This window comes from Scyliorhinus torazame, chromosome 19, assembly GCF_047496885.1.
Source record: "Scyliorhinus torazame isolate Kashiwa2021f chromosome 19, sScyTor2.1, whole genome shotgun sequence".
NCBI classification, from domain to species: domain Eukaryota; kingdom Metazoa; phylum Chordata; class Chondrichthyes; order Carcharhiniformes; family Scyliorhinidae; genus Scyliorhinus; species Scyliorhinus torazame.
In genome coordinates this window covers 121472942-121498268 of record NC_092725.1, presented here as the reverse complement: position 1 = coordinate 121498268, position 25327 = coordinate 121472942, and the positions used below count along the sequence as shown (strand labels likewise).

Sequence of the window (25327 nt, the reverse complement as noted above, 5' to 3'; positions counted from 1 at the left end):
GCCTGCCCAGGCACCCTGAGCATGTCATTACACCAGTTGGTGGTGATATAGTCTTTCTGTGACCAGTGTTCCCAATGTTAGCAACACAGGACATTTAATCTATTTTGTCTGGTGCAGGATTCACTGCATTGTCCTCTGTAGGTTTATGCATATCCACTGGTGCCATAGGCCAGATGACTGAAGTACTGTGTCACCTGTGAGTGCTGGTTCTGTTATTTGCAGAAGGTGATGGTGATTGCGTACATAATGGACAGCCTCTCAGGCTACCATGTAACTGAAGCTGCAAATGTTAGCAATGAGTAGTGTATGAGAGTGAATGACTATAGATGAAGTCATCAAATTTATGACAGGCGAAGCTAAAGCAAGAAGTTTCTTTTCGATCTGTAAATAATGAGTCTCAGTGTCAGTGAGGTCTCTTGGAGCAAAGACTATTGGTCTGCCACTCTCGATGGAGACTTGCACTAAATCCGTGCAGGGAGGCCTTTAATGATATGGGTATGGGTGCTCGAAAGTCAAACTGGTGGGGCTGCGATGCTTGTTTGAGTCTGTTGAAGAAGGCTGTGTGGTGCTCGTGCTCGCACCATTCAACGTCTTGGTGGAGAAGTTGACAAAGAAGCCCAGTGACCTCACTATCAGAAGGGATAAACTTAGAAAGGTAATTTGTCATACCAAGGAAGCACTGGAAAGTGTCCTTGTCCACAGGAATAGCCTTTGTTTAGTCTGGATCGGGCTTTATACCATTGGTTGTGAGTCAATGGCTTAGGCAAGGAACCTAGTTGTCCCTGAATCTGCATTTTTCAGGGTTAAGCTTTAATTAGATGGCCCTGATTCTGTCAAGGATGAGACAAAGATGTGCATCCATATTCTCGCGTAGTACAACCCCAAACAAGGATTTCATCAGTAACGATTTTGCAAGGATTTCTTGTGAGCAATGACACTGTTTCTTTATCACTGTCTTCCTGCTGATCTACTTGTTGCTGTTCCACCATTGCGTGGCCAGGTTGCAATTCTTGGTGTCTGAAAGGAATTTCAAATTAGGTTGTGCTGAAGGGAGGTGCAGTTGTTGGGTGTAGGGGGAAAGCAAGTGGTACAGCCTTGCACCATCTGTAGTTTATAAATCAGAAGAGATTATGGAACAAGGGTAAGTAGGACGTAGTAATGAGAATTAGGTATAAAAATACTGTTATGTTCAATGGCTTCAGCTCTGCAGCTAACCTCCAACTTAGTGTTGGCCGCTTCAGTGATGGCAACCATGGTCTTCTCCATTGGACTGACAATATATGGCTAAATCTGTACCTTACCTGTTGGGCGATTCTGCCTCTGCTTCTCTTCCTGTTCTGCAAAACAGAAGGCAGGGTGTCAGTCAATCTTTTACAATGTGTTTGAGTGATGTGGCTGTCATGATTGATGAGCTGGCAGTGTTTGCAAGTGGTGAGATGAAGGTGTGAGGCTTGTAACAGTGCCATGTTTGTCAAGGTGAGATGAAGCTGCGAATGTTAGCAATGAGTTGTGCATGAGAGAGGTTGTTGGTAGGAGAATGATGGGGGTGTAATGCATTCATCAAAGTTTTGAGGCTAGTGGTGCAGTTGGTAGAATATGGCATTTGAGAATACATTCACCGACCTTGACCACTCGTATGAGATCATTAGAGTTTTTAAGGCATTGCATCAAGCTCCTTGGGGCTGGATGCCTGACATTAACCAAGCTCCAGTGAAAAAGACAAATCAGATAATTTTGTTAATGGTGAGGAACTGGAGGCTGTGGAAGACAAATAGATTTTGGTCCATATGTAGAAGGCACGAAAGCTAATTCATGGGTGCAAGATAAATAGTATCAACTAAAGGAAAGTTGGCAGACTTCTGGTAGAGCTCTGTAGGGGGAAGATGTGCACGGGGCAGCTCCCGCTACAGAATTAGGTTCTCAAGGGTATTTCTTCTTGTTTTTTGCTTGTTTTGTCCGGGGGGGGGTTTCTTCTTCTTAATCCCTGTGGGTTTTTATTTTTGTGCACATAAAAAATAAACGGAGAGGAGGAAAAAACATAGAAAGGATCCACGCAGCGCTCACCCGGAGATACGAGCAGGGGAAAAAGAGAAGAGGCCTCAAGGGACCAGACCGGTAAGCTGTGGCCCGTGGGAGAAAAGGAGGGAAAGGTGTGCGAGAGGAGTTGGAGCTGGAGACTTGGAAGCGGCCGAAAGAAAAGAAGATCTTCCCCTTTTTCAAAAAAAAAACTTTGAAAAGAAAACGTTTAAAGGGAGAGAAAATTCCTTCCTTTTTTCCACTTAAAAAAAAAAACTTGACTGAAAAGAGTCATTTAAAAAGGGTGAAGAAAAAAGGAAACAAAAAGTGTTAAAGGAGAGAAGGGAGGGAAAAAGAAAAAGGGAAGAAAAAAAAAAGGAGGCGGAAAAAAATAAAAAAAATAGGGAAAGGAGGAAAAAAAAGAGGGGGAGGGGGGGAAAAGAAAAGGGGGAAAGAAAATCCCAGAAGGGAGCCAAAGCAGAGGGAAAAAGGGCACCAAAAGCAAACGGGGCAATATACGAGCCCATTCAGACGAGCTAATCGGCACACGAAGCGGGGGAACGGAAGCCTCGCCGCAACAAAAAGAACTGGTCAGACAGGAGTATTTCCCTCCTGGACCAGAGGGGAACTGGAAGGCAGCCTTTGCCGAGGCGCTGAGGGAACATCAGCAGGAAAACAAGGCAGACATAGAGGCCGCTATTCAGGCAGCAATGGCCAAGGCCCTGGCGGAGGTGCAGTTCGCCCTGGACAGAGCAGAGAAGAAGCTGGAAGACCAAGAAGAGAAAATGGAAACCCAAGAGGTGACCATTAAGGAGCTGGAAAAAGCCACGACTGATATGAGCAACCGGATCACGGCCCTAGAGAAAGAGGTGGTGAGACTGGGCACAACGCAGGAGAGCCTGAAGGGCAGTGTGGGCGATCAGGTAAACCGCTCAAGAAGACAAAATGTCAGGATAGTGAGCCTTCCAGAGGGGATCGAGGGGCGAAACCCCACGGCCCACATGGCCGAGATGCTGGGCAACTTAATGGGGAGAGAAACTTTCCCCACCAGAAATGGACAGAGCACACCGGTCGCTGTGCCCGAAGCCCAGGGTAGGGGACCACCCGAGGGCAGTTATAGCTAAACTGCACCGGTACCAAGACAGGGAAACAATCCTGCGCTGGGCCAGGCAATACAGAACTTGCAAATGGGAAGGACATTTCATTAGAGTTTACGAGGACATTGGGGCAGACCTCGCCAGGAGACGGGCCGAATTCAATAGAGCGAAAGCAGCTCTTCACAAGAACAATGTGCATTTTGGTATGCTGTACCCAGCAAAACTCTGGGTCACATACCAAGAAAGAGAGTATTTCCTCACAGCCCCCGCCGAAGCAAACATGTTTATCGAGGAACATGGGCTGGAAAACCAACAGCGAGGGTAGAAATACAGGACCCCTGGCAAGGGGCAACAACACACTGACGGAGGGGGGGCGGAGGTGTGAAGCAACGCCAGGCCCCCCCCCCCCCCCCGCCCCCACTCCCACCACGGCGAGCGCACCCTGAACAAAAAGCAAACCACGACCCGAGGGACCGACACAGGTGGGAGACCATGCACGAGGGAACAAGGAGGTGAGGGACAGTATCAAATTGAAGGAAAAAACATACAAAGTGGCAAAAATTAGTGGGAGACGAGAGGACTGGGAAGTCTTTAGGGGACAACAGAAAGCTACTAAAAAAGCTGTAAAGAAGAGTAAGGTAGACTATGAAAGTAAACTTGCTCAGAACATATAAGCAGATAGTAAAAGCTTCTACAAATATATAAGACAAAAAAGAGTGGCTAAGGTAAATATTGGTCCTTTGGAAGATGAGAAGGGAGATTTGATAATAGGAGACGGGGAAATGGCTGAGGAGCTGAACAGGTTTTTTGGGTCAGTCTTCACAGTGGAAGACACAAATAACATGCCAGTGACTAGTGGAAATAAAGATATGATAGGTGAGGACCTTGACATGTTTGTAATCACGAAGGAGGCAGTATTGGGCAAGCTCATGGGGCTAAAAGTAGACAAGTCTCCTGGCCCTGATGGGATGCATCCCAGAGTGTTAAAAGAGATGGCTAGGGAAATTGTAAACGCACTAGTGATAATTTATCAAAACTCACTAGACTCTGGGGTGGTCCCAGAGGATTGGAAAGTAGCAAACGTGACACCACTGTTTAAAAAAGGAGGTCGGCAGAAAGCGGGTAATTATAGGCCGGTAAGCTTAACTTCGGTTGTAGGGAAAATGCTGGAATCGATCATTAAGGAGGAAATAGCGGGGCACCTGGAGGGAAATTGTCCCATTGGGCAGACGCAGCCTGGGTTCATAAAGAGTAGGTCGTGTCTGACTAATTTGGTAGAATCTTTTGAGGACGTTATCAGTGCAGTAGATAACGGGGAGCCAATGGATGTGGTATATCTGGATTTGCAGAAAGCTTTTGACAAGGTGCCACACAAAAGGTTGCTGCATAAACTAAAGATGCATGGCATTGAGGGTAAAGTGGTAGCATGGGTAGAGGATTGGTTAACTAACAGAAAGCAGAGAGTGTGGATAAATGGGTGTTTCTCTGGTTGGCAACCTGTAACTAGTGGGGTCCCTCAAGGATCAGTGAAGGGCCCGCAGTTGTTCACAATTTACATGGATGATTTGGAGTTGGGGACCAAGTGCAATGTGGCAAAGTTTGCAGGCGACACTAAGATGAGTGGTAAAGCAAAAAGTGCAGAGGATACCGGAAGTCTGCAGAAGGATTTGGATAGGTTAGGTGAATGGGCTAGGGTCTGGCAGATGGAATTCAATGTTGCCAAGTGTGAGGCGATCCATTTTGGGAGGAATAACAGCAGAATGGATTATTATTTAAACGGTAAGATGTTAAAACTTGCTGCTGTGCAGAGGGACCTGGGTGTGCTGGTGCACGAGTCGCAAAACGTTGGTGTGCAGGTGCAACAGGTGATTAAGAAGGCTAATCGATTTTTGTCTTTCGTTGCTAGAGGGATGGAGTTCAAGACTAGAGGTTATGCTGCAATTGTATAGGGTGTTGGTGAGGCCGCATCTGGAGTATTGTGTGCAGTTTTGGCCTCCTTACCTGAGAAAGGACATATTGGCACTGGAGGGAGTGCAGAGGAGATTCACTAGGTTGATCCCAGAGTTGAGGGGATTAGATTATGACGAGAGGTTGAGTAGACTGGGACTGTACTCATTGGAGTTTAGAAGGATGCGGGGGGATCTTATTGAAACATATAAAATTATGAAGGGAATAGATAGGATAGATGCGGGCAGGTTGTTTCCACTGGTCGGGGAAAGCAGAACTAGGGGGCATAGCCTCAAAATAAGGGAAAGTAGATTTAGGACCGAGTTTAGGAGGAACTTCTTCACCCAAAGGGTTGTGAATCTCTGGAATTCCTTGCCCAGTGAAGCAGTTGAGGCTCCTTCTTTAAACGTTTTTAAGAAAAAGATAGATACCTTTCTAAAGAATAAAGGTATTCGGGGATATGGTGTACGGGCCGGAGAGTGGAGCTGAGTCCACAAAGATCAGCCATGATCTCATTAAATGGCGGAGCAGGCTCGAGGGGCCAGATGGCCTCCTCCTGTTCCTAGTTCTTATGTTCTTATAACAAGAGTAGTGGAGAAGGGAGAGCAAGCGAGGGGAGCGCAGGGTAGGATGGGGGAAGAGCGGGCAGAAAAACGCAGAGACTGGGCAAGGGAGAAGCGAGACAGTAACTCTCGAGAGGGGGGTCACCGCACTAGCAAGAAAGCTAGCACCGGGGACATGCAACAAAGCAGGGCCGCAGCGCGCACCCAACATGGGGGGAGGCGCCAGGCAGAGGGTGGGGGGGGCCCACTCAACAGAGGCGGGAGAGCAAATGGGGAAAGGAACAGGGGAAAGAGGGACAAAGGAGGGATATACGGGAGAGGGGGAGGAAAGGGAGGGACCGGGGTGGGGGGGGGAGGGGGAAACACAGGGACGGAGGGACAAACAAGGCTAGAAAAGGAACAGCAATAGGGCTACAAAGTGCCACAACCAAGGGCTCGGAACAAGGAATCGCTGCAAGCATCCACCCAATACGGTCTCTGGGCGAAGGGAGATCCCAGAATGCAGGGGGCTACCCGCATGGTGGTCGCACAGCGGTGGCCATGTCGGGTGCCTCCTGGACGAAGGGAAACCCCGAAGCGCAGGGGCCCGACCACATGGAGAGACCAGTGACAGCGGCCATCCTGGACGGCCCCCTAACAAAGCGGAACCCCGGAGGGCAGGAGCACCAGGATAGTTACCTGGAATGTAAGGGGACTCAATGACCCAGTGAAAAGATCCTGAGTCCTCACCCACCTAAGAAATATGAAGGCAGACATAATCTTCCTCCAAGAGACGCACCTGAGAGAACAGGACCGACTGCGGGTAAGAAAGGGATGGGTGGGACAGTCGTACCATTCCTGTTACGGGACGATGGCCAGGGGGGTGGCAATACTGATCAGCCAATGGACGATGTTTAGGGCGACAAAGACGGTTACGGACCCAGAGCGGTGCGGCACGTCATGGTCAGCGGGGCCCTGGATGGGGCACCGGTCGTACTAGTTAACATGCACGCGCCCAACTGGGACGACACGAGCTTCATCAAGAAGACCATGGCAGAAATCCCTGCCATAGCGACGCACCGGCTAATCATGGGGGGGACTTCAACTGTGTACAGGACCAAACGACTGACAGATCAAACCCCAAAATGGGGAAAACCTCAAGCATGGCAAGGGAACTCGGTTACTTTACGGAACAGATGGGAGCAGTGGACCCCTGGAGGTTCACCCACCTAGGGGAGAAGGAGTTTGCCTTCTTCTCCCCAGTAAACAACGTACACACCAGAATTGACTTCTTTGTGGTGGGGAAAACGGTGCTTCCGGGATAGACAAAGTGGAATACTCCGCAATTTTGATATCAGACCACGCTCCACACTACATGGACGTGAGGCTGGAGACAGGCAGGGCCCAACGCCCCACATGGAGGTTGGACATTGGCCTACTAACTGACAAGGCTTTCAATGAAAAGATATCGCGGGCCATAGCAGAGTACACGGAGAACAACCAGAACGGGGAGGTCTCACCCTCCACATTCTGGGAAGCGCTAAAGCGCTAAGAGGGGATATCATCGCTTTCAAAGCGCAAAGAGGTAGGGAGGAAAGGGCAGCTAGGCAGCAGCTGGTCGACTCCATACTCCATAAATACTCCGAGGCCACGACCGTAGAGCTGCTGGCGGAGAATAAAGAGTTACAAAGGAACTTTTGCTCTCCACCAGGAAAGCAGTCAACTCCGCCAGGCACGTGGGACCCTATACGAACATGGAGACAAAGCCAGCCGCCTGTTGGCACACCAACTGAGAAAGCAGGCAGCCACCAGAGAAATTGCACAAATCAGGGATACTAGAGGCAAATTAGAAACAGAACCAGAAAAGATCAACAAAGCTTTCAGGGCCTTTTACCAAGGGCTGTACACCTCAGAGCCCCCAATGGGGGAGTCCGGGATGAAACGGTTCCTTGATGGACTGGACATACCAGTCGTGGGGGAGGGCAGAAAACGGGGCCTGGAAGCACCACTAGCACTGGGAGAGATCATGGACAGCATTAGCTCCATGCAGGCGGGGAAGGCGCCGGGACCAGACGGGTTCCCGGCGGACGTCTACAAAACATTTGCGACAGCAGTGGCCCCGCACCTGCGGGAGATGTTTGCAGACTCGCTAGCTAGGAGCACACTGCCTCCCACGCTAGCACAGGCCTCAATCTCGCTGATACCTAAGAAAGATAAAGACCCAACGGAATGTGGGTCATACAGACCCATCTCACTGCTAAACGCAGATGCCAAAATACTGGCCAAGATTCTAGCCAAAAGGCTAGAAAACTGCGTGCCAGAGGTGGTCGCAGTGGACCAGAAGGGCTTTGTCAAAGGTAGACAGTTACTTTCAACATTAGGCGCCTGCTGAACGAGATAATGACCCCATCCGGGGAGAGAACACCAGAGGTGATCATCTCCCTCGACGCAGAAAAGGCCTTCGACAGAGTCGAATGGAAATACCTCATAGAGGTACTGGAGCGGTTCGAGCTTGAAACAGGATTCACCTCCTGGGTAAAACTCCGATACAATGCTGCCATGGAGAGCGTACGGACAAACAACACCAACTCCCAATACTTCCAGCTGCACAGAGGCACCAGACAAGGATGCCCACTGTCCCCGCTGCTGTTCGCTCTAGCGATCGAGCCACTAGCAGTTGCGCTCAGAGCAGCAAGAGGCTGGAGGGGGATCCAAAGGGGCGGCAGAGAGCACAGAGTCTCACTCTATGCAGATGACCTGCTCCTCTACATTTCGGACCCACAAAGCAGCATGGACGGAATCATCGTGCTCCTGAAAGAGTTTGGTGCCTTCTCGGGCTACAAACTCAACATGAGCAAAAGCGAGATCTTCCCGGTACACCCACAAGTAGGTGGGGCAGCACTAACAGGACTGGCGTTTAAACAGGCCCGACACAAATTCCGCGACCCGGGGATCCAAATAGCCCATGACTGGAAAGGGATCCACAAATGGAACCTCACCAGTCTGACAGAGAAAGTAAAAAAGGACCTGCAAAGGTGGAACACACCACACTCCCACTCTCCCTCGCAGGGAGAGTCCAGATGATCAAAATGAACGTGCTGCCCAGGTACCTCTTCCTATTCAGATCCATCCCGATCTACATCCCCAAGGCCTTTTTCAAAGCACTAGACAAACTAATCATGGCGTTCGTATGGGGGCGGGGAGGGGGGGGGGGGGGGGGGGGACAATGCTAGGATCCCAAAGAAGGTCTTACAAAAAACAAAATCCGGGGGGGGGGGGGCTAGCCCTCCCAAACCTACAATTCTACCACTGGCCGGCAACGACCGAGCGAATAAGGGGATGGATCAAGGAGCCAGAAGCCGAATGGATGCGCGCGGAGGAGCCTCCTGCAGGGGGACCTCCCACTGGGCCCTCGCCACGGCAGCACTCCCATCCCTACCTAAAGCAGCCCGGTGGTGATAGCCACGCTCCAGTCCTGGAACCAACTACGGCAGCAATTTGGCCTGAACAGAATGTCGGACAAAGCTCCCATCTGCAACAGCCATAGGTTCACACCTGCGCTGACTGATGCCACCTTCAAAAGGTGGGGACAGGACGGAGAGACACTGACAGTCAGGGACCTATACACCGACGGCAGGATCGCAACAATGGCGAACTGACAGAGAAAGTCCAGCTAGCCAGGGGGAACGAGCTAAGGTACCGGCAACTCAAAAACTTCCTACGAAAGGAGACAAAGACATACCCACAACTGCCACGACAGACATTACTGGAAGAGTTACTGGACGCATACTAGATAAAGGAAACTGTAGCGACATGTATGACCGACTGGTAGAAGGGGCCGACACCTACCTGGACGCAACAAGAATGAAATGGGAGGAGGACCTGGGGATCAAAATAGGGTGGGGACTCTGGAGCGAAGCACGGCATAGGGTCAAATCCACCTCCGCGTGCGCAAGGCTCAGCCTGACGCAACTAAAAGTGGTACATAGAGCCCACTCAACAAGAACGAGTAGGTTCTTCCCGGAAGTGGAGGATAGATGTGAACGGTGCTAAGGAGGCCCGGCCAACCACGCCCACATGTTCTGGTCTTGCCCCAGACTTGTGGAGCACTGGAGGCAATGTCCAAAGTGGTGAGGGTGAGGGTGGAGCCATGCCCGAAAGTGGCGGTCTTCGGGGTTTCAGACCAGCCAGATCTATTCCTGGGGAGGAGGGCAGACGCCCTTGCCTTTGCCTCCCTGATCGCCCGCCGTAGAATCCTGTTCAGCTGGCGGTCAGCAGCACCACCCAAAGCTGCAGACTGGCTGTCCGACCTCTCGGAATCTCTCCGAAAGGAGAAAATCAAATTCGCCATCCGAGGGTCAGACGATGGCTTTCACAGAACGTGGGAGCCATTCACCCAATTGTTCCGGGACCTGTTTGTGACCAACAAACAAGCAGAAGAATAGCCAGGTAGCCAAGAACCAGGGGAAAGTAGTCAAAGCATGAGAGGGAGAGATAGACCCGGGGCGGGGGGGGGGGGGGGGGGGACAGCAAAACCTAATAGGATGGAAAGGCGAACCGGGGGGGGAGAGGGGGGGGGGCAGAATAGGGGGAAGGGGAGGGAAGAGACAGGGAACAATAGAGGAGAGCCAGGGAGGTCGGGGGGGGGTGGGTGGGAGGCAGGGAAACATTAACAAACTTGGCATCCACAGGAACAGAGAAAAAGGAGAATGTAGTCGGAAGACAGGAGGGCCGGCTGAAGCGGAAGTGAGCATGAGATGACCACAGCAGCGAAATCCGTCCGGGAGAAGCAAGGGAGAACACCAGCACCAGACCCATTCGAGTATTGCCCTCCGTAATTGTCTCTCCGGCCCAAATGTATATCTAACCCCCCCACCCCCACAAACAGATGTCTACTTATGTGTGTAAATAATGTTGCCAAGTGTACAGAGTTGCTGCTGTTGGGCGGGTGCATAGTACCCTTCCAGTTACTTTATTTGATTTTGTATTTCTCTCGTGTTTTTTTCAACTTTTTTTTCCCTTTGTGATTTGTGTGTGTGCCCTTCTCTTCTATATATATATATATATATATCATATCCTGTGTACATAATGGCAAATATACTCTGTTCAAAAACCCAATAAAAAATATTTCTAAAAAAAAACTAATGGAAAGTTGGTATTCATCTTTAAGAGAATGGAATACAAAAGGTAAAAATTTAAGCTTCATTCACCAAAGTTTGATAAACAAGTTGGGCTACAAAGCAGCAATGATCTGACTGAATCATGGAACAGGCTTGAGATGTTAAATGGGCCACTCCTGTTCTTATTTCCATTATCTTTACCGAAAGCTTATTTTTAATACTTGGCAAGAACGGATAGGGATAGTTTCAAATGTACGAAGAAAGAATGATTGACAGTACACAAGCTTGTAGATTAGAAAATACCTAAAAAAATGGAATAGATGGTCCAAACCACCTAAATATATACTTTACAAAATTCTGGTACTGGAAGAGTTACTGGACGCATACTGGTCCTCCAATATAATGCTACTGGAGCAAACCATGTAACTATATTGTAGCATGACCTGCGAAAATTAAGTTCTGCGCAACTTAAGACACTGATTATAATGTTAATTTTTCTGCCTCAAACCATGGTTAAACAATTGATTAGGGCCTCCTAACCCAGTGTCATCTGATATATAGGAAGAACAGCGTTGGCCCAAGCGCAGCTTTGTGGGGGGCATCACTTGCCACATACAGCAAATCAGAAAATTAATGCCTTATCCTTACTTTGTTAGTCTCCTATTTCCAATCAGCTACTGAATTGAACATCAGGTGGTGACTGGTAGTTTTTAGCACTCTGTCTTATCCAATGTCTCCATAAGATCTCAACACCACTCTTTGAAAGCAGTTTTACATCATATCAGACCTCAGTTAAGTTTACAATATCAGGTGAATTTATTTTGCAGAAGGTCAACAATCGCAACAGTTGCATGATATGTATTTACAGTAGCTTTCCACCTAACCTCTCCAGTGGACAAGATAATAAATGGACTGTAAATTCAAAAACAAAGAATCTTTTGTAAATAGTTTGTAAGTGTTTTCTGCTTCAACTGTTCCATGGAAATATAAATTGATTTTCTTTTCTAATTCTGAAATTTAAAATGATCTTTTCCTCTCTGGGATTTTAAACAGATTCTTGGATCTACACAGAACAATTTTTTAATATCCAATTCAGCAGGGCTTCCTGAATTTGAATGCCTGACCACTCAAATCTAGCAAGGAGCTGTCTGTCATACACAAACTGAACCAATCATTCTGCATTGTTTACATTTTAATTATTTCTCTCCCCAGCCTGCAACTGTTGAAATGTGAAAGATTGCATTGAGATAGGTTGCTGCAGGAATCTGACCAGCAAGTGTGTTGTATAATGGTTGGATTTAAAGCGAGTCAAGATTACTTACTTTTTGTTATATTCTTTCTAAACAGCATACCGGTCTATACAAGATTGTACAACTATGTTGACAAATAGTATTCATTTTGTATTTATCTCTTTGAATTTCTGTGTTCTGAAAATAATCATTCATTTCATGTATTTTCATGTTTAGCTCTGCTGATTGGGGGCACTTAATGGGAGTTTGCATGTACAGCCCCACAATATTACATCCATTAAAATTTTATAATCATTGTGTTTGGATTCCTTGTCTGCACTTCTGGTTCACAAAGCATGAACTGGGGGCATTGGAGGTCAAAATTGACCCCTACATAGCTTTTAAGAATAGTAGATTGTGTATTCCATGGGTTAAGATGATTGTGCCATCCTGTCACAGTACCATCATATAAGGCCACCTTGAGACCGATAAGATTGTTGTGCTGGTGCCACTGTGATATCTCATAGTCATGGAAAAAGTTAAACAATTTAATCCCATTTACTAGACTTGAAAAGAGAAGAAGTGCAAGTACTGCCAGAAATACAATAGTTAATTCTGGAGATCTGCAACTGGTTTGTCAGTATCTGTAAAATATGTAAACTTGCAGAAAGAGTGTTTATACTAACCCATCTTTCCTCTTTACAGGAGTTGACAGATCTGCCATATACTAGGTTACGGTTAACACAAATCCAATTGCTACTTCAACACAGCATTATTGAATTACAAGTATATGTGTAGCTTTAAATCTTTAGCCCCATATGATGTGATGTAAGTCAGATCTGTAGGTTTTTTTGAATGTAGGGAAGAAACTTTAACTTTATGTTTTATACTTTGTTGCGCGTTGGAATAAAGCACTCCATTGTAATTTATACATTGCAGTGTCATGAACTGACAAAGTCCTTAATATTGTAAAATATAGAATATTAATATATTTATCTTTGTAAAAGTCATGCCCTTCAAATTATTTTTCCAACATTCCTGATTTTTTAGAACATATATATTACCCATATTATTTGTTTTATCTGTTAAATCAGTTATGAATCTGTTTTCTTGAACATAGATCTCAAAAGCTTCCTTTTAAGTCTTGATGGATGTAATAGTCTGCTGGAGTTGTCACTAGATGGGAATCCACTTCAGCAAGAGTCAGACTGGAGGTGAGCCAAATGCATTTTTCAAACTTTGCTGTCTGACAGGCAGGATAGTATATTACTGAATTTAATACAAAATTTAAGAATGCCTCAATAAAAATTTAAATGACAGTATTTCACATGTTGTATCACTTGAAGAATCTAAACTAATTGTATAGACTAATATTCCATTGCATTAATTGTATCAAAAGTAGGAATTCATGGGTTAATTGCATTCATCTATTAAATTAATCATATGGTTCTGTTTTCCGAACAAATAAATTGTAATGCAAATATATATTGGGTGTAATCAAACGGCCTTGTTGCGCCCGATTTGTGACGCGACGAGGCTGTTAAATCTTGTGAGAAGCAGTGCCACCCGGGCTACCTGCGGTGCCACTCTGGTAGTTACGAAATTTGTGGAATATACAATAAGTATAATGTTTATTTTAAATGATGGTTGGTTTAGAAATAAAGCACAACAAGCTCAAGATTTTTGGCACTGGGATGGGTGGATGTTGGTGCAACAGAGCACAATTTGAATTAGGTTGACATTTGAACCAGAAAACAATTCAGCCGATCGTCTTTGCATTTCTTTGCAAATTTCCAACATCGGCTTCAAGGCCTTGTTACACCCAATTGTTGCTCCATGAAGGCATGGGCAGGAGGAAGATCATAGGTGCCCATGGGGACATAATCATTCACCCAATATACACAATGCACAGAACCTATGAGCCGTATAATAAAAATGACATATTTCAAAATGCAGTGGAATAAAACACCCATTCAAAAACCTGAATTGAAATGTCTCATTAGGTTTCTTTCTTATTGTAATAATCTGAGTATCCACTTCTCTCAAATTGCACCCATTCAAATAATAATCTGCCTTCCTATTTTTTGCTACCTCACATTTATCCACATTGTACTGCATCTGCCCATGCATGTGCCCACTCAGTCAGCCTGTCCAAATCCCAATGATGCATCTCTGCATCCTCCTCACAGCTCACCCTCCCACCCAACTTTGTATCATCTGCAAATTTGGAGATAATACAATTAGTTCCCTCTTCCAAATCAGTAATATATAATGTGAACAGTTGGGGTCCTAGCACAGATCCCTGTGGTACCCCACTAATCACTGCCTACCAATCAGAAAAAGAACCATTTATTCCAACATTTTGCTTCCTGTCTGCTAACCAGCTTTCTATCCATGTCAAGTCACTACCTGTAATCCCATGCGCTTTAACTTTACTTATTAACCTGCTATGTGAGACCTTGTTGAAAGCCTTCTGAAAGTCTAAATAAACCACATCCACCGGTTCTCCCTAGTCAACTCTACTAGTAACATCATCAAAGAATTCTAGTAGATTTGTCGAGCATGATTTTCCATTCATAAATCCATGCTGGCTTTGTCTGATTACACCACTCCTTTCCAAATGCTGTGCAATGTAATCCTTGATCATGAACTCCAGCAACTTCCCTACTACCGACGTTACGCTCAATGGTCTATTGTTCCTTGTTTTCTCTCTATCTTCCTTTTTGAATCGTGGGGCTTTTCTCTTTACATACCTGTAGAAACTTTTACAGTCAGTTTTTAAGTTCCCTGCTAGTTTACTTTAAAATTTTCCTCTTCTTAATCAATCCCTTGGTCCGCCTTTGCTGAATTTTAAACTGTTCCCTATCCTCGGGTCTATTGTTTTTTCTTGCTAATTTGTATGCCTCTTCTTTGAATCTAATACTGTCTCTAATTTCCCTTGTAAGCCATGGTTTGGCCACAGTTCCCTTTTTACTCTCGCACCAAATTGGAATAAACAATTTTTGGAGTTCACATATTCGTTCCTTGAATGCCTGCCATTGCCTGTCTGCAGTAATTTCTTTCAGTAATGTTTCCCTGATTGCTCAAAGGATGCTTGAACATGGCTGTACCTGATGGGACATTTTGTAACATTATGGTTCAGGCAGCCTTTGGCCAATTGAACTTCAACATTATCTTTTCAAATAAGGTAAAATATCTTTCAACTTCATCCCCTGTAAATTTAGGCATGAAACAAAGATTTTTAGTTAAATAAAATTTCTCAAGACAATTAAAACCCATTGCCTGAACCACTATTTCTTCTTTCTTCTAAGCTTTTGTCTCACCAGGTAGGCAGTCTGATTTTGTTCTCTCTTTGAGACTCAGTTCAAGATTTCTCATTTCCATTTCTTGCAATCTTATTTTTTCTTCCTCTTTTTCCCATTGAAGCTTTTTCCACTTCTATTTCTTTCAATTATTCTTTTTCACCCAATTCAAGTTGCATCAGTTTCCTTTCTTTCTCTTTTTCTTCCAGTTCAAATATTTTCATCTGTCATTCTCTTTATTTTTCCTCCTTGCATCTCTCTCTTTCTATCTCAAGCTCCAAGCGATCTTTCACAGTGTTCAGGAAAGCTTCATACCGACAAAAAAGAAAGACGGTAGAAAGGGGAAAAATCGACCGTGGATATCTAAGGAGGTGAGGGAGAGTATCAAATTGAAGGAAAAAACATGCAAAGTGGCAAAAAATTAGTGGGAGACTAGAGGACTGGGAAGTCTTATGGGGACAACAGAAAGCTACTAAAAAAGCCATAAAGAAGAGTAAGGTAGACTATGAGAGTAAACTGGCTCAGAACATAAAAGCAGATAGTAAAAGCTTCTACAAATATATAAGACAAAAAAGAGTGGCGAAGGTAAATATTGGTCCTTTGGAAGATGAGAAGGGAGATTTAATAATAGGAGACGGGGAAATGGCTGAGGAGCTGAACAGGTTTTTTGGGTCAGTCTTCACAGTGGAGGACACAAATAACATGCCAGTGACTGATGGAAATAAAGATATGATAGGTGAGGACCTTGAGATGATTGTAATCACTAAGGAGGCAGTATTGGGCAAGCTAATGGGGCTAAAGGTAGACAAGTCTCCTGGCCCTGATGGGATGCATCCCAGAGTGTTGAAAGAGATGGCTAGGGAAATTGTAAACGCACTAGTGATAATTTATCAAAATTCCCTCGACTCTGGGGTGGTCCCAGAGGATTGGAAAGTAGCAAACGTGACACCACTGTTTAAAAAAGGAGGTCGGCAGAAAGCGGGTAATTATAGGCCGGTAAGCTTAACTTCGGTTGTAGGGAAAATGCTGGAATCGATCATTGAGGAGGAAATAGCGGGGCACCTGGAGGGAAATTGTCCCATTGCGCAGACGCAGCTTGGGCTCACAAAGGGTATGTCGTGTCTGACGAATTTGGTAGAATTTTTTGAGGACGTTACCAGTGCAGTAGATAACGGGGAGCCATTGGATGTGGTATATCTGGATTTGCAGAAAGCTTTTGACAAGGTGCCACACAAAAGGTTGCTGCATAAACTAAAGATGCATGGCATTGAGGGTAAAGTGGTAGCATGGGTAGAGGATTGGTTAACTAACAGAAAGCAGAGAGTGTGGATAAATGGGTGTTTCTCTGATTGGCAACCTGTAACTAGGATCAGTGTTGGGCACGCAGTTGTTCACAATTTACATAGACGATTTGGGGACCAAGTGCAATGTGTCAGAAGTTTGCAGTCGACACTAAGATGAGTGGTAAAGCAAAAAGTGCAGAGGATACCGGAAGTCTGCAGAAGGATTTGGATAGGTTAGGTGAATGGGCTAGGGTCTGGCAGATGGAATTCAATGTTGCCAAGTGTGAGGCTATCCATTTTGGAAGGAATAACAGCAGAATGGATTATTATTTAAACGGTAAGATGTTAAAACATGCTGCTGTGCAGAGGGACCTGGGTGTGCTGGTGCACGAGTCGCAAAAAGTTGGTGTGCAGGTGCAACAGGTTATTAAGAAGGCTAATCGATTTTTGTCTTTCATTGCTAGAGGGATGGAGTTCAAGACTAGGGAGGTTATGCTGCGATTGTATAGGGTGTTGGTGAGGCCGCATCTGGAGTATTGTGTTCAGTTTTGGTCTCCTTACCTGAGAAAGGACATATTGGCACTGGAGGGAGTGCAGAGGAGATTCACTAGGTTGATCCCAGAGTTGAGGGGATTAGATTATGACGAGAGGTTGAGTAGACTGGGACTGTACTCATTGGAGTTTAGAAGGATGCGGGGGGATCTTATTGAAACATATAAAATTATGAAGGGACTAGATCGGATAGATGCGGGCAGGTTGTTTCCACTGGTCAGGGAAAGCAGAACTAGGGGGCATAGCCTCAAAATAAGGGGAAGTAGATTTAGGACGGAGTGTAGGAGGAACATCTTCACCCAAAGGGTTGTGAATCTCTGGAATTCCTTGCCCAGTGAAGCAGTTGAGGCTCCTTCTTTAAACGTTTTTACGAAAAAGATAGATACCTTTCTAAAGAATAAAGGGATTCGGGGATATGGTGTACGGGCCGGAGAGTGGAGCTGAGTCCACAAAGATCAGCCATGATCTCATTAAATGGCGGAGCAGGCTCGAGGGGCCAGATGGCCTACTCCTGTTCCTAGTTCTTATGTTCTTATGCTTCATTTGTAACTGAAGTCATACAGCCTATAACTGTGACACTCATTTCAGGTATCTCCTCCTCTCACTTTAATATTGGGTAAATACCTTCATAATATCTGTCTTTCAAAATTCAGCTTTTCCTTCCACTTCATCTGCTAACTTTCTGTTTCGTCTAAGTCAAAGATTTCAGATAAGCCACATCTACTCCTTCCATTCCCAAAAAAGTCTTAGCAACAAGCAAACAGCCATTTTGAAATGCAATTGCTTTAACATTCTTCAACCACAAACTCCTGAATTCAGTACCTTCTACTGACTCGTATCTTTTAAATTGACAAATTCCAATCCAATCAAGGAATTTGGGTCCCGTAAAGAGCCCTTTGTTTGTTATGACTTGAGCAAACCAAATTTCAGATTGAAATCCATCTCAGTTGATTGTAATCTGCTTATTTGTCTATTGTAGACACCAGAAGGGACAGCCACTGAACTCAAAAGCACATACTCCAGTGATAACTTTTAAAATTTGAAGGATTAAAATGTTCATCAATAAAAAAGATAAAACACACAGGATAAAAGCTGTACATATAGAAAGGATATTACAAGATAACTCCCAAAGATAGACAATGAAACTACGTGTGCAATCTTCCCAAAACTGTTGGATCAGACGAAAAACGCTGTGTGCAACTCACTGGCTTCACAAATGCCTTTTCACACTTGATTTAACGGCACGCTGCAATTTCAGAGGATCACACAGCCAGCTGAAGGGGCGGGATCTAACAATGTGAGCAACACTGGAAATCTGAGATCGGAAAGGGGCACGCCGAGCTCAAAGTTAAATTTAAGCCCCCCCCTCATCCCACAAACATGAGACCACCTACTGACATATGACCCCCCCCCCCCCCACAGACATAGAACCCACTTCCCCCCTCCACCCCCCTGAAACATGGGACCCATTCCCCACAGACATGGGACCCACTCTCCATGGACATTGGAACCCCCCACGGACATGGGATAAGGGGAACACCCCCACCCCACATGGGTTGGTACCTGGGACTTCGATGTTGTGGCCATTTCGGAGACATGGATAGAGCAGGGACAGGAATGGTTGTTGCAGGTGCCGGGGTTTAGATATTTCAGTAAGCTCAGGGAAGGTGGTAAAAGAGGGGGAGGGGTGACATTGCTAGTCAAGGACAGTATTACGGTGGCAGAAAGGACGTTTGATGAGGACTCGTCTACTGAGGTAGTATGGGCTGAGGTTAGAAACAGGAAAGGAGAGGTCACCCTGTTGGGGATGTTCTATAGGCCTCTGAAAAGTTCCAGCGATGTAGAGGAAAGGATTGCAAAAATGATTCTGGATAGGAGCGAAAGCAACAGGGTAGTTGTTATGGGGGACTTTAACTTTCCAAATATTGACTGGAAACGCTATAATCCGAGTACTTTAGATGGGTCCGTTTTTGTCCAATGTGTGCAGGAGGGTTTCCTGACACAGTATGTAGATAGGCCAACGAGAGGCGAGGCCATATTGGATTTGGTACTGGGTAATGAACCAGGACAGGTGTTAGATTTGGAGGTAGGTGAGCACTTTGGTGATTGTGACCACAATTCGATTACGTTTACTTTAGCGATGGAAAGGGATAGGTATATACCGCAGGGCAAGAGTTATATCTGGTGGAAAGGCAATTATGATGCGATGAGGCAAGACTAGGATGCATCGGATGGAGAGGAAAACTGCAGGGGATGGGCACAATGGAAATGTGGAGCTTGTTCAAGGACCAGCTACTGCAGGTCCTTGATAAGTATGTACCTGTCAGGCAGGGAGGAAGTGGTCGAGCAAGGGAACCGTGGTTTACTACAGCAGCCGAAACACTTGTCAAGAGGAAGAAGGAGGCTTATGTAAAGATGAGATATGAAGGTTCAGTTAGGGCGCTCGAGAGTTACAAGTTCGCTAGGAAGGACTTAAAGAGAGAGCTAAGAAGAGCCAGGAGGGGACATGAGAAGTCTTTGGCAGGTAGGATCAAGGATAACCCTAAAGCTTTCTATAGATATGTCAGGAATAAAAGAATGACTTGGGTAAGAATAGGGCCAGTCAAGGACAGTAGTGGGAAGTTGTGCGTGGAGTCCGAGGAGATAGGAGAGGTGCTAAATGAATATTTTTCGTCAGTATCCACACAGGAAAAAGACAATGTTGTCGAGGAGAATACTGAGATTCAGGCTACTAGACTAGAAGGGCTTGAGGTTCATGAGGAGGTGTTAGCAATTCTGGAAAGTGTGAAAATAGATAAGTCCCCTGGGCTGGATGGGATTTATCCTAGGATTCTCTGGGAAGCTAGGGAGGAGATTGCTGAGCCTTTGGCTTTGATCTTTAAGTCATCTTTGTCTACAGGAATAGTGCCAGAAGACTGGAGGATAGCAAATGTTGTCCCCTCGTTCAAGAAGGGGAGTAGAGACAACCCTGGTAACTATAGACCAGTGAGCCTTACTTCTGTTGTGGGCAAAATCTTGGAAAGGTTTATAAGAGATAGGATGTATAATCATCTGGAAAGGAATAATTTGATTAGAGATAGTCAACACGGTTTTGTGAAGGGTAGGTCGTGCCTCACAAACCTTATTGAGTTCTTTGAGAAGGTGACCAAACAGGTGGATGAGGGTAAAGCAGTTGATGTGGTGTATATGGATTTTAGTAAAGCGTTTGATAAGGTTCCCCACTGTTGGCTATTGCAGAAAATACGGAGGCATGGGATTCAGGGTGATTTAGCAGTTTGGATCAGAAATTGGCTAGCTGGAAGAAGACAAAGGGTGGTGGTTGATGGGAAATGTTCAGACTGGAGTCCAGTTACTAGTGGTGTAGCACAAGGATCTGCTTTGGGGCCACTGCTGTTTTTATAAATGACCTGGACGAGGGCGTAGAAGGATGGTTGAGTAAATTTGCAGATGACACTAAAGTCGGTGGAGTTGTGGACAGTGCGGAAGGATGTTACAAGTTACAGAGGGACATAGATAAGCTGCAGCGCTGAGCTGAGAGGTGGCAAATGGAGTTTATTGCAGAAAAGTGTGAGGTGATTCATTTTGGAAGGAATAACAGGAAGTCAGAGTACTGGGCTAATGGTAAGATTCTTGGTAGTGTGGATGAACAGAGAGATCTCGGTGTCCATGTACATAGATCACTGAAAGTTGCCACCCAGGTTGAGAGGGTTGTTAAGAAGGCATACGGTGTGTTAGCGTTTATTGGTAGAGGGATTGAGTTTCGGAGCCATGAGGTCATGTTGCAACTGTACAAAACTCTGGTGCGGCTGCATTTGGAGTATTGCGTGCAATTCTGGTCGCCGCATTATAGGAAGGATGTGGAAGCATTGGAAAGGGTGCAGAGGAGATTTACCAGATTGTTTCCTGGGATGGAGGGAAGATCTTATGAGGGAAAGCTGAGGGACTTGATGCTACTTTCGTTAGAGAGAAGAAGGTTAAGAGGTGACTTAATTGAGGCATACAAGATGATCAGAGGATTAGATCGGGTGGACAGTGAGAGCCTTTTTTAACGGATGGTGATGTCTAGCAGGAGGGGACATAGCTTTAAATTGAGGGGAGATAGATATAGGACAGATGTCAGAGGTAGGTTCTTTACTCAGAGAGTAGTAAGGGCGTAGAATGCCCTGCCTGCAACAGTAGTGAACTCGCCAACACTAAGGGCATTCAAATGGTCATTGGATAGACATTTGGGCGATAAAGTAATAGTGTAGATGGGCTTTAAGAGTGGTTTCACAGGTCGGCGCAACATCGAGGATCGAAGGGCCTGTACTGCGCTGTAATGTTCTATGTTCTATGTTCTGCATATTAATGATAATGGAAAAGGTGGGATGCTCTGAGCGAAAGGCCAGATGTCTCTCAGAGCTGCTCCCACGTTTTGGCTGTAACAGCACAATGGGAAATCAGTTTTTGCAAGTAAATGTGATTTCCAACATAGTTACTGTGAAATTCTGTTGGCAAGTATCTCTGAGAAAGGTGCAATGACAGAAGATGACATACCACTTGCTATTACCAAGGTGCTGAACAAGAGCGATATCAATCAAAACATTCGGATGACTGCTGGAGACCAGGCCCTAGCTGAGTCTGAGTCCGATAACAAGCCTTTGGAATCAGCCCTGAGAGAAATGTTGGAGATGCAAAGATTAGCAGGAAACATGAGGCAGTTGCCAGAGGCTGTCACCAGACCAGAACAAAAGATGGAGGACTCCATCCACTCTCTGTCCGATGTGGCGTTGACATTCAAGCCGATCGAGGTTTCCATGGAAAGAGTGGCAACAACCTTGGAGCCCCAGGTCTAGCAGCTTCTGCCGATTTTGCGCTCATACTATCACAATATCGCTCTAGCATTCCAATAATAGCTAAGCAGAGGGGGCCCTCCCTCTAAGTGCCCCTTCTCAAGGAGAGTAGGGAAAGGCCCTTGTGTACCCAAAGGATGGTGGATCACCAGCCAGGCACACCAGGGACATCCGCCCAAGACACTCAGAAAGTGCCTTGCTGCTCCAACATTCCTCTGCCTGTGACCCCATCAACTCCAGCTGGTCAGGCCATGAAGGGTGCACCTGCTCCAGAGTAGGAGGCCATTAGCAGGCTTGGGCCACTGGAGAACACCCATCAAAGTTACCTCAGGTAACAGGCGAAAGCAGTCAGCAGGCTGCCTAACCTCTGCTTCGAATGTCAGGACAGCATCTGAACATAGCTGTAAGATTAGAAAAATTGAGAACTTATGAATGCACAAAAGTGACTTGGATGTTCCTTCGCTGTATATTGTAAATATATTTTACGTTTATCCCTCTCTGGGTCTCAAGTAATGAATGTTTAATCAATGTGATGCAAGGTGCTGCATCCACTCAAGTGTACAAAATGAACCCCACAATTATCTCCTATCTTGTTCTTCAGTTCCATTAAGTCTCATTCAATTTCATCATAGTAAATCACCTTTATTTCCGCATCTGCAGCATGAACAAATGCATTTCACATCTGAAAATGATGACAGGACAATACACATGTGTCCCTTGTATCTCAGACAAATATTATTTTGCCTCATGAGAATTGTTTTTTTAAGGTTGGTGATTATCCTGATTTTTGTCACAATTCAGTTTGTGGTTTGTGCATAAGTGTGTGATGTCAGAGGCGTGTGCTCATCCTGATGAAGATGTCTACTTACCTGTGAGGATCACAATCTGGACCTGAATGCTGCCCAGCAGTGCTTTGTGGAATCCTATAAAGGCACGATATGCAAATTGATACGGAATTCATTGGATGACATTGCACTCATTGGGCATGATTCAGTGGCCTCATTGTGCTCTAGCGAGAGCGCGACGAGGCTGGTGAATAGGGAGAGGCCAAAACCTCGAACTGCGACAGATGCCCAACCGTTTGTGATGCAACCAGCCTGTTCCCGTAGGCGAAATCGGGTTCCCACCTGACAAGAAGACAATGATCACCGCTTAAGCCCTAATTCCATAGAATTAACGGGAGACACCATATGCCCAACGGCCTCCCATGATCCAGCTGCCTCCCCAGCAAGTAGTCACACTGGTGCCGATTAGTACTCCTTTTGAAAACGTGAACCTGGCTGAAGGGCTGCTGCGGGGACCCTAGGAAGTGAGTAGTCATGTTCGCTCACAGGCAATGAGCCCATGGACACGGGGCTTGCTGCCCCTGTGCTCGGTGGAGGGTGAGGTGAGGTGGGGTGGGGGGATGCTGCAGCCCAGGTTGCAGTCTGCCACCATGGGAGGTTGGGTGTATTGGAGCTGGGGATGGGTATCAGCCCTGGGAGGTGGGGGGGGGGGGGCTCTGCTGGGGGTCGACCACCGTGCGCGGATCCTCCATGCTTACCCCTGTATTGTGTGTTCCTCGGGCAACCCTAGTCTCTGCCCCACCGACCACCCATAGCTCTCACTGACTGCGGAGGCCTCTGGTCATGCAGATGAAGGCTATTGCTAATAGGGAATTGGTAATCGTAGTTAAGTTTGCACATCACAAGTAGATCTCTGTGGGTGGGCGTGCCATGTTGCATTTAGGAGTTATTGCCTAGCATCCTAATCAGACAATGATGCCTGGACACTGTGCTTGAACCCTGTGGGAAGCAACACCACAGATGCAGCAGCCAACCTCTGAACACTCAGGGGTTGGGCCCCGGCTCTGGGCACATCTCTGTGGCCAAGGTATGGCAGCGTTCTGTTCGAGTGTCTGGGGTGCAGGGTGTACGGTCTGGTGGACAGCCACCCGCGGCCGGGCTTGCGTGGGCGGTGCGTGCTGGCTGGGGTTGGTGGGGGGGGGAGGTGCCAGGACTCCATGTCTGGGAGGATGGGGCATGGGATTGGTGGTCGGCCTGCAATGCGGAACGAAGAGCCAGAGATGTCATGTTGGTGGTGGTAAAGGTTTTTTAATTTGTCGCCGATATGTGTACACTATTGCCCCACTCGCCCAATGGTGCCGCTCCATTCTCACCACCCTTCCTCCCCCAAGTGTACACTCCCCTTCTCACTCCCTCTCCTCATTCCCTCTCTGTGCGTCTCGACGTGCTTAGCGTTCCTTGCTCTACCGCTGCGTATCCCCTGGATGCAAATCAGAGGTGGAGGCTCCTGCTGGTTACCACGTCCTGCGGCCTTTGATGCCACTGGCAGGCATCCTCTGCGGCATCTTGGGGCTCAGTAGTAAGATGAGGCCTCTGAATGTTCACACATGAGACCTGGCATTTGGAGAGATACATAGGTACATAGAAGATAGGAGCAGGAGGAGGTCTTTTGGCCCTTCGAGCCTGCTCCGCCATTCACGATCATGGCTGATCATCTAATGCAATAGCCTAATCCTGCTTTCTCCCCCAGCGCTATATCCAGCTGCCTCTTGAATATATTCAAAGTTTTAGCATTAAATACTTCCTGTGGTAATGAATTCCACAGGTTCACCACTATTTGTGTGAAGAAATGTCTCCTAATCTCTGTCCGAAATGGTTTACTCCGAATCCTCAGATTGCGACCTCTGGTTCTGGACACACCTATCATTGGTAACATCTTCCCTGGTGTTATCTGAATGCAGCTATCTCTTGAATTGAACAAGCGCTAACCATTGATGAAGGTTTATCCTTTTATGAAGGTTTATTCCTTGATGAAACCATTGATAAAGGTTTATCCTTTTTTGGATCTTGGTAAGCTGCTGCCATGAGTGCACCCATGTGTGCAATGACGTTTCAGCCATTTGAAGAACATCATGCGCCTTGACTTGTTGACACCATGTTGAAAGGTGACAGAATTATGTGTTTATGGAGATGCATCAGTGCAGCGCTTCGTACATTTCACAATGGCCACATGTTCTCAGGTTACTGTGTTTTCCAAGGATGACCCCGTGGTTAGGGATGAAGGTAAATTCTTCCTCCATGATAATTGTGAGATTGATGATCTTTTGTTATATGTTGATGCTTGCAATGAAACATTTGTTGTGTCCCCTGCATTGAAACCTGAAGAAGACTTCAATCGTGAAAACTTGTTTTCACATCATTCCTGTAGAAATCTCGTAGCTATGAGGGTGTAACAAGAAAGTCTATTGTGTCAATGGCATCCTCATGGAGCTCGTCTGAATCATCACCTCTTGCGGTATATATCTTTCCAAGTCATCCTCATTCGAGGAGACATCTAGCTCCTCCCTCTGGCAACATTTTGCGCGGTTGTGCAGGAGCAAACGATGATGTGGAACATCTTAA

General features: G+C 46.2%; 1 protein-coding gene across 10 annotated transcripts in view; it reads left to right on the top strand.

Annotated features, from left to right (window-relative positions):
* Positions 1-25327, top strand: part of lrriq1 (leucine-rich repeats and IQ motif containing 1) — a 278411-nt gene that overhangs the window by 130816 nt on the left and 122268 nt on the right. For all 10 annotated transcript variants that reach the window (XM_072485134.1, XM_072485135.1, XM_072485136.1 and 7 more), the window contains one exon: positions 13072-13165. In XM_072485134.1, the coding sequence (XP_072341235.1) occupies positions 13072-13165 (94 nt within the window). The remainder of the gene's footprint in view (positions 1-13071; positions 13166-25327) is intronic.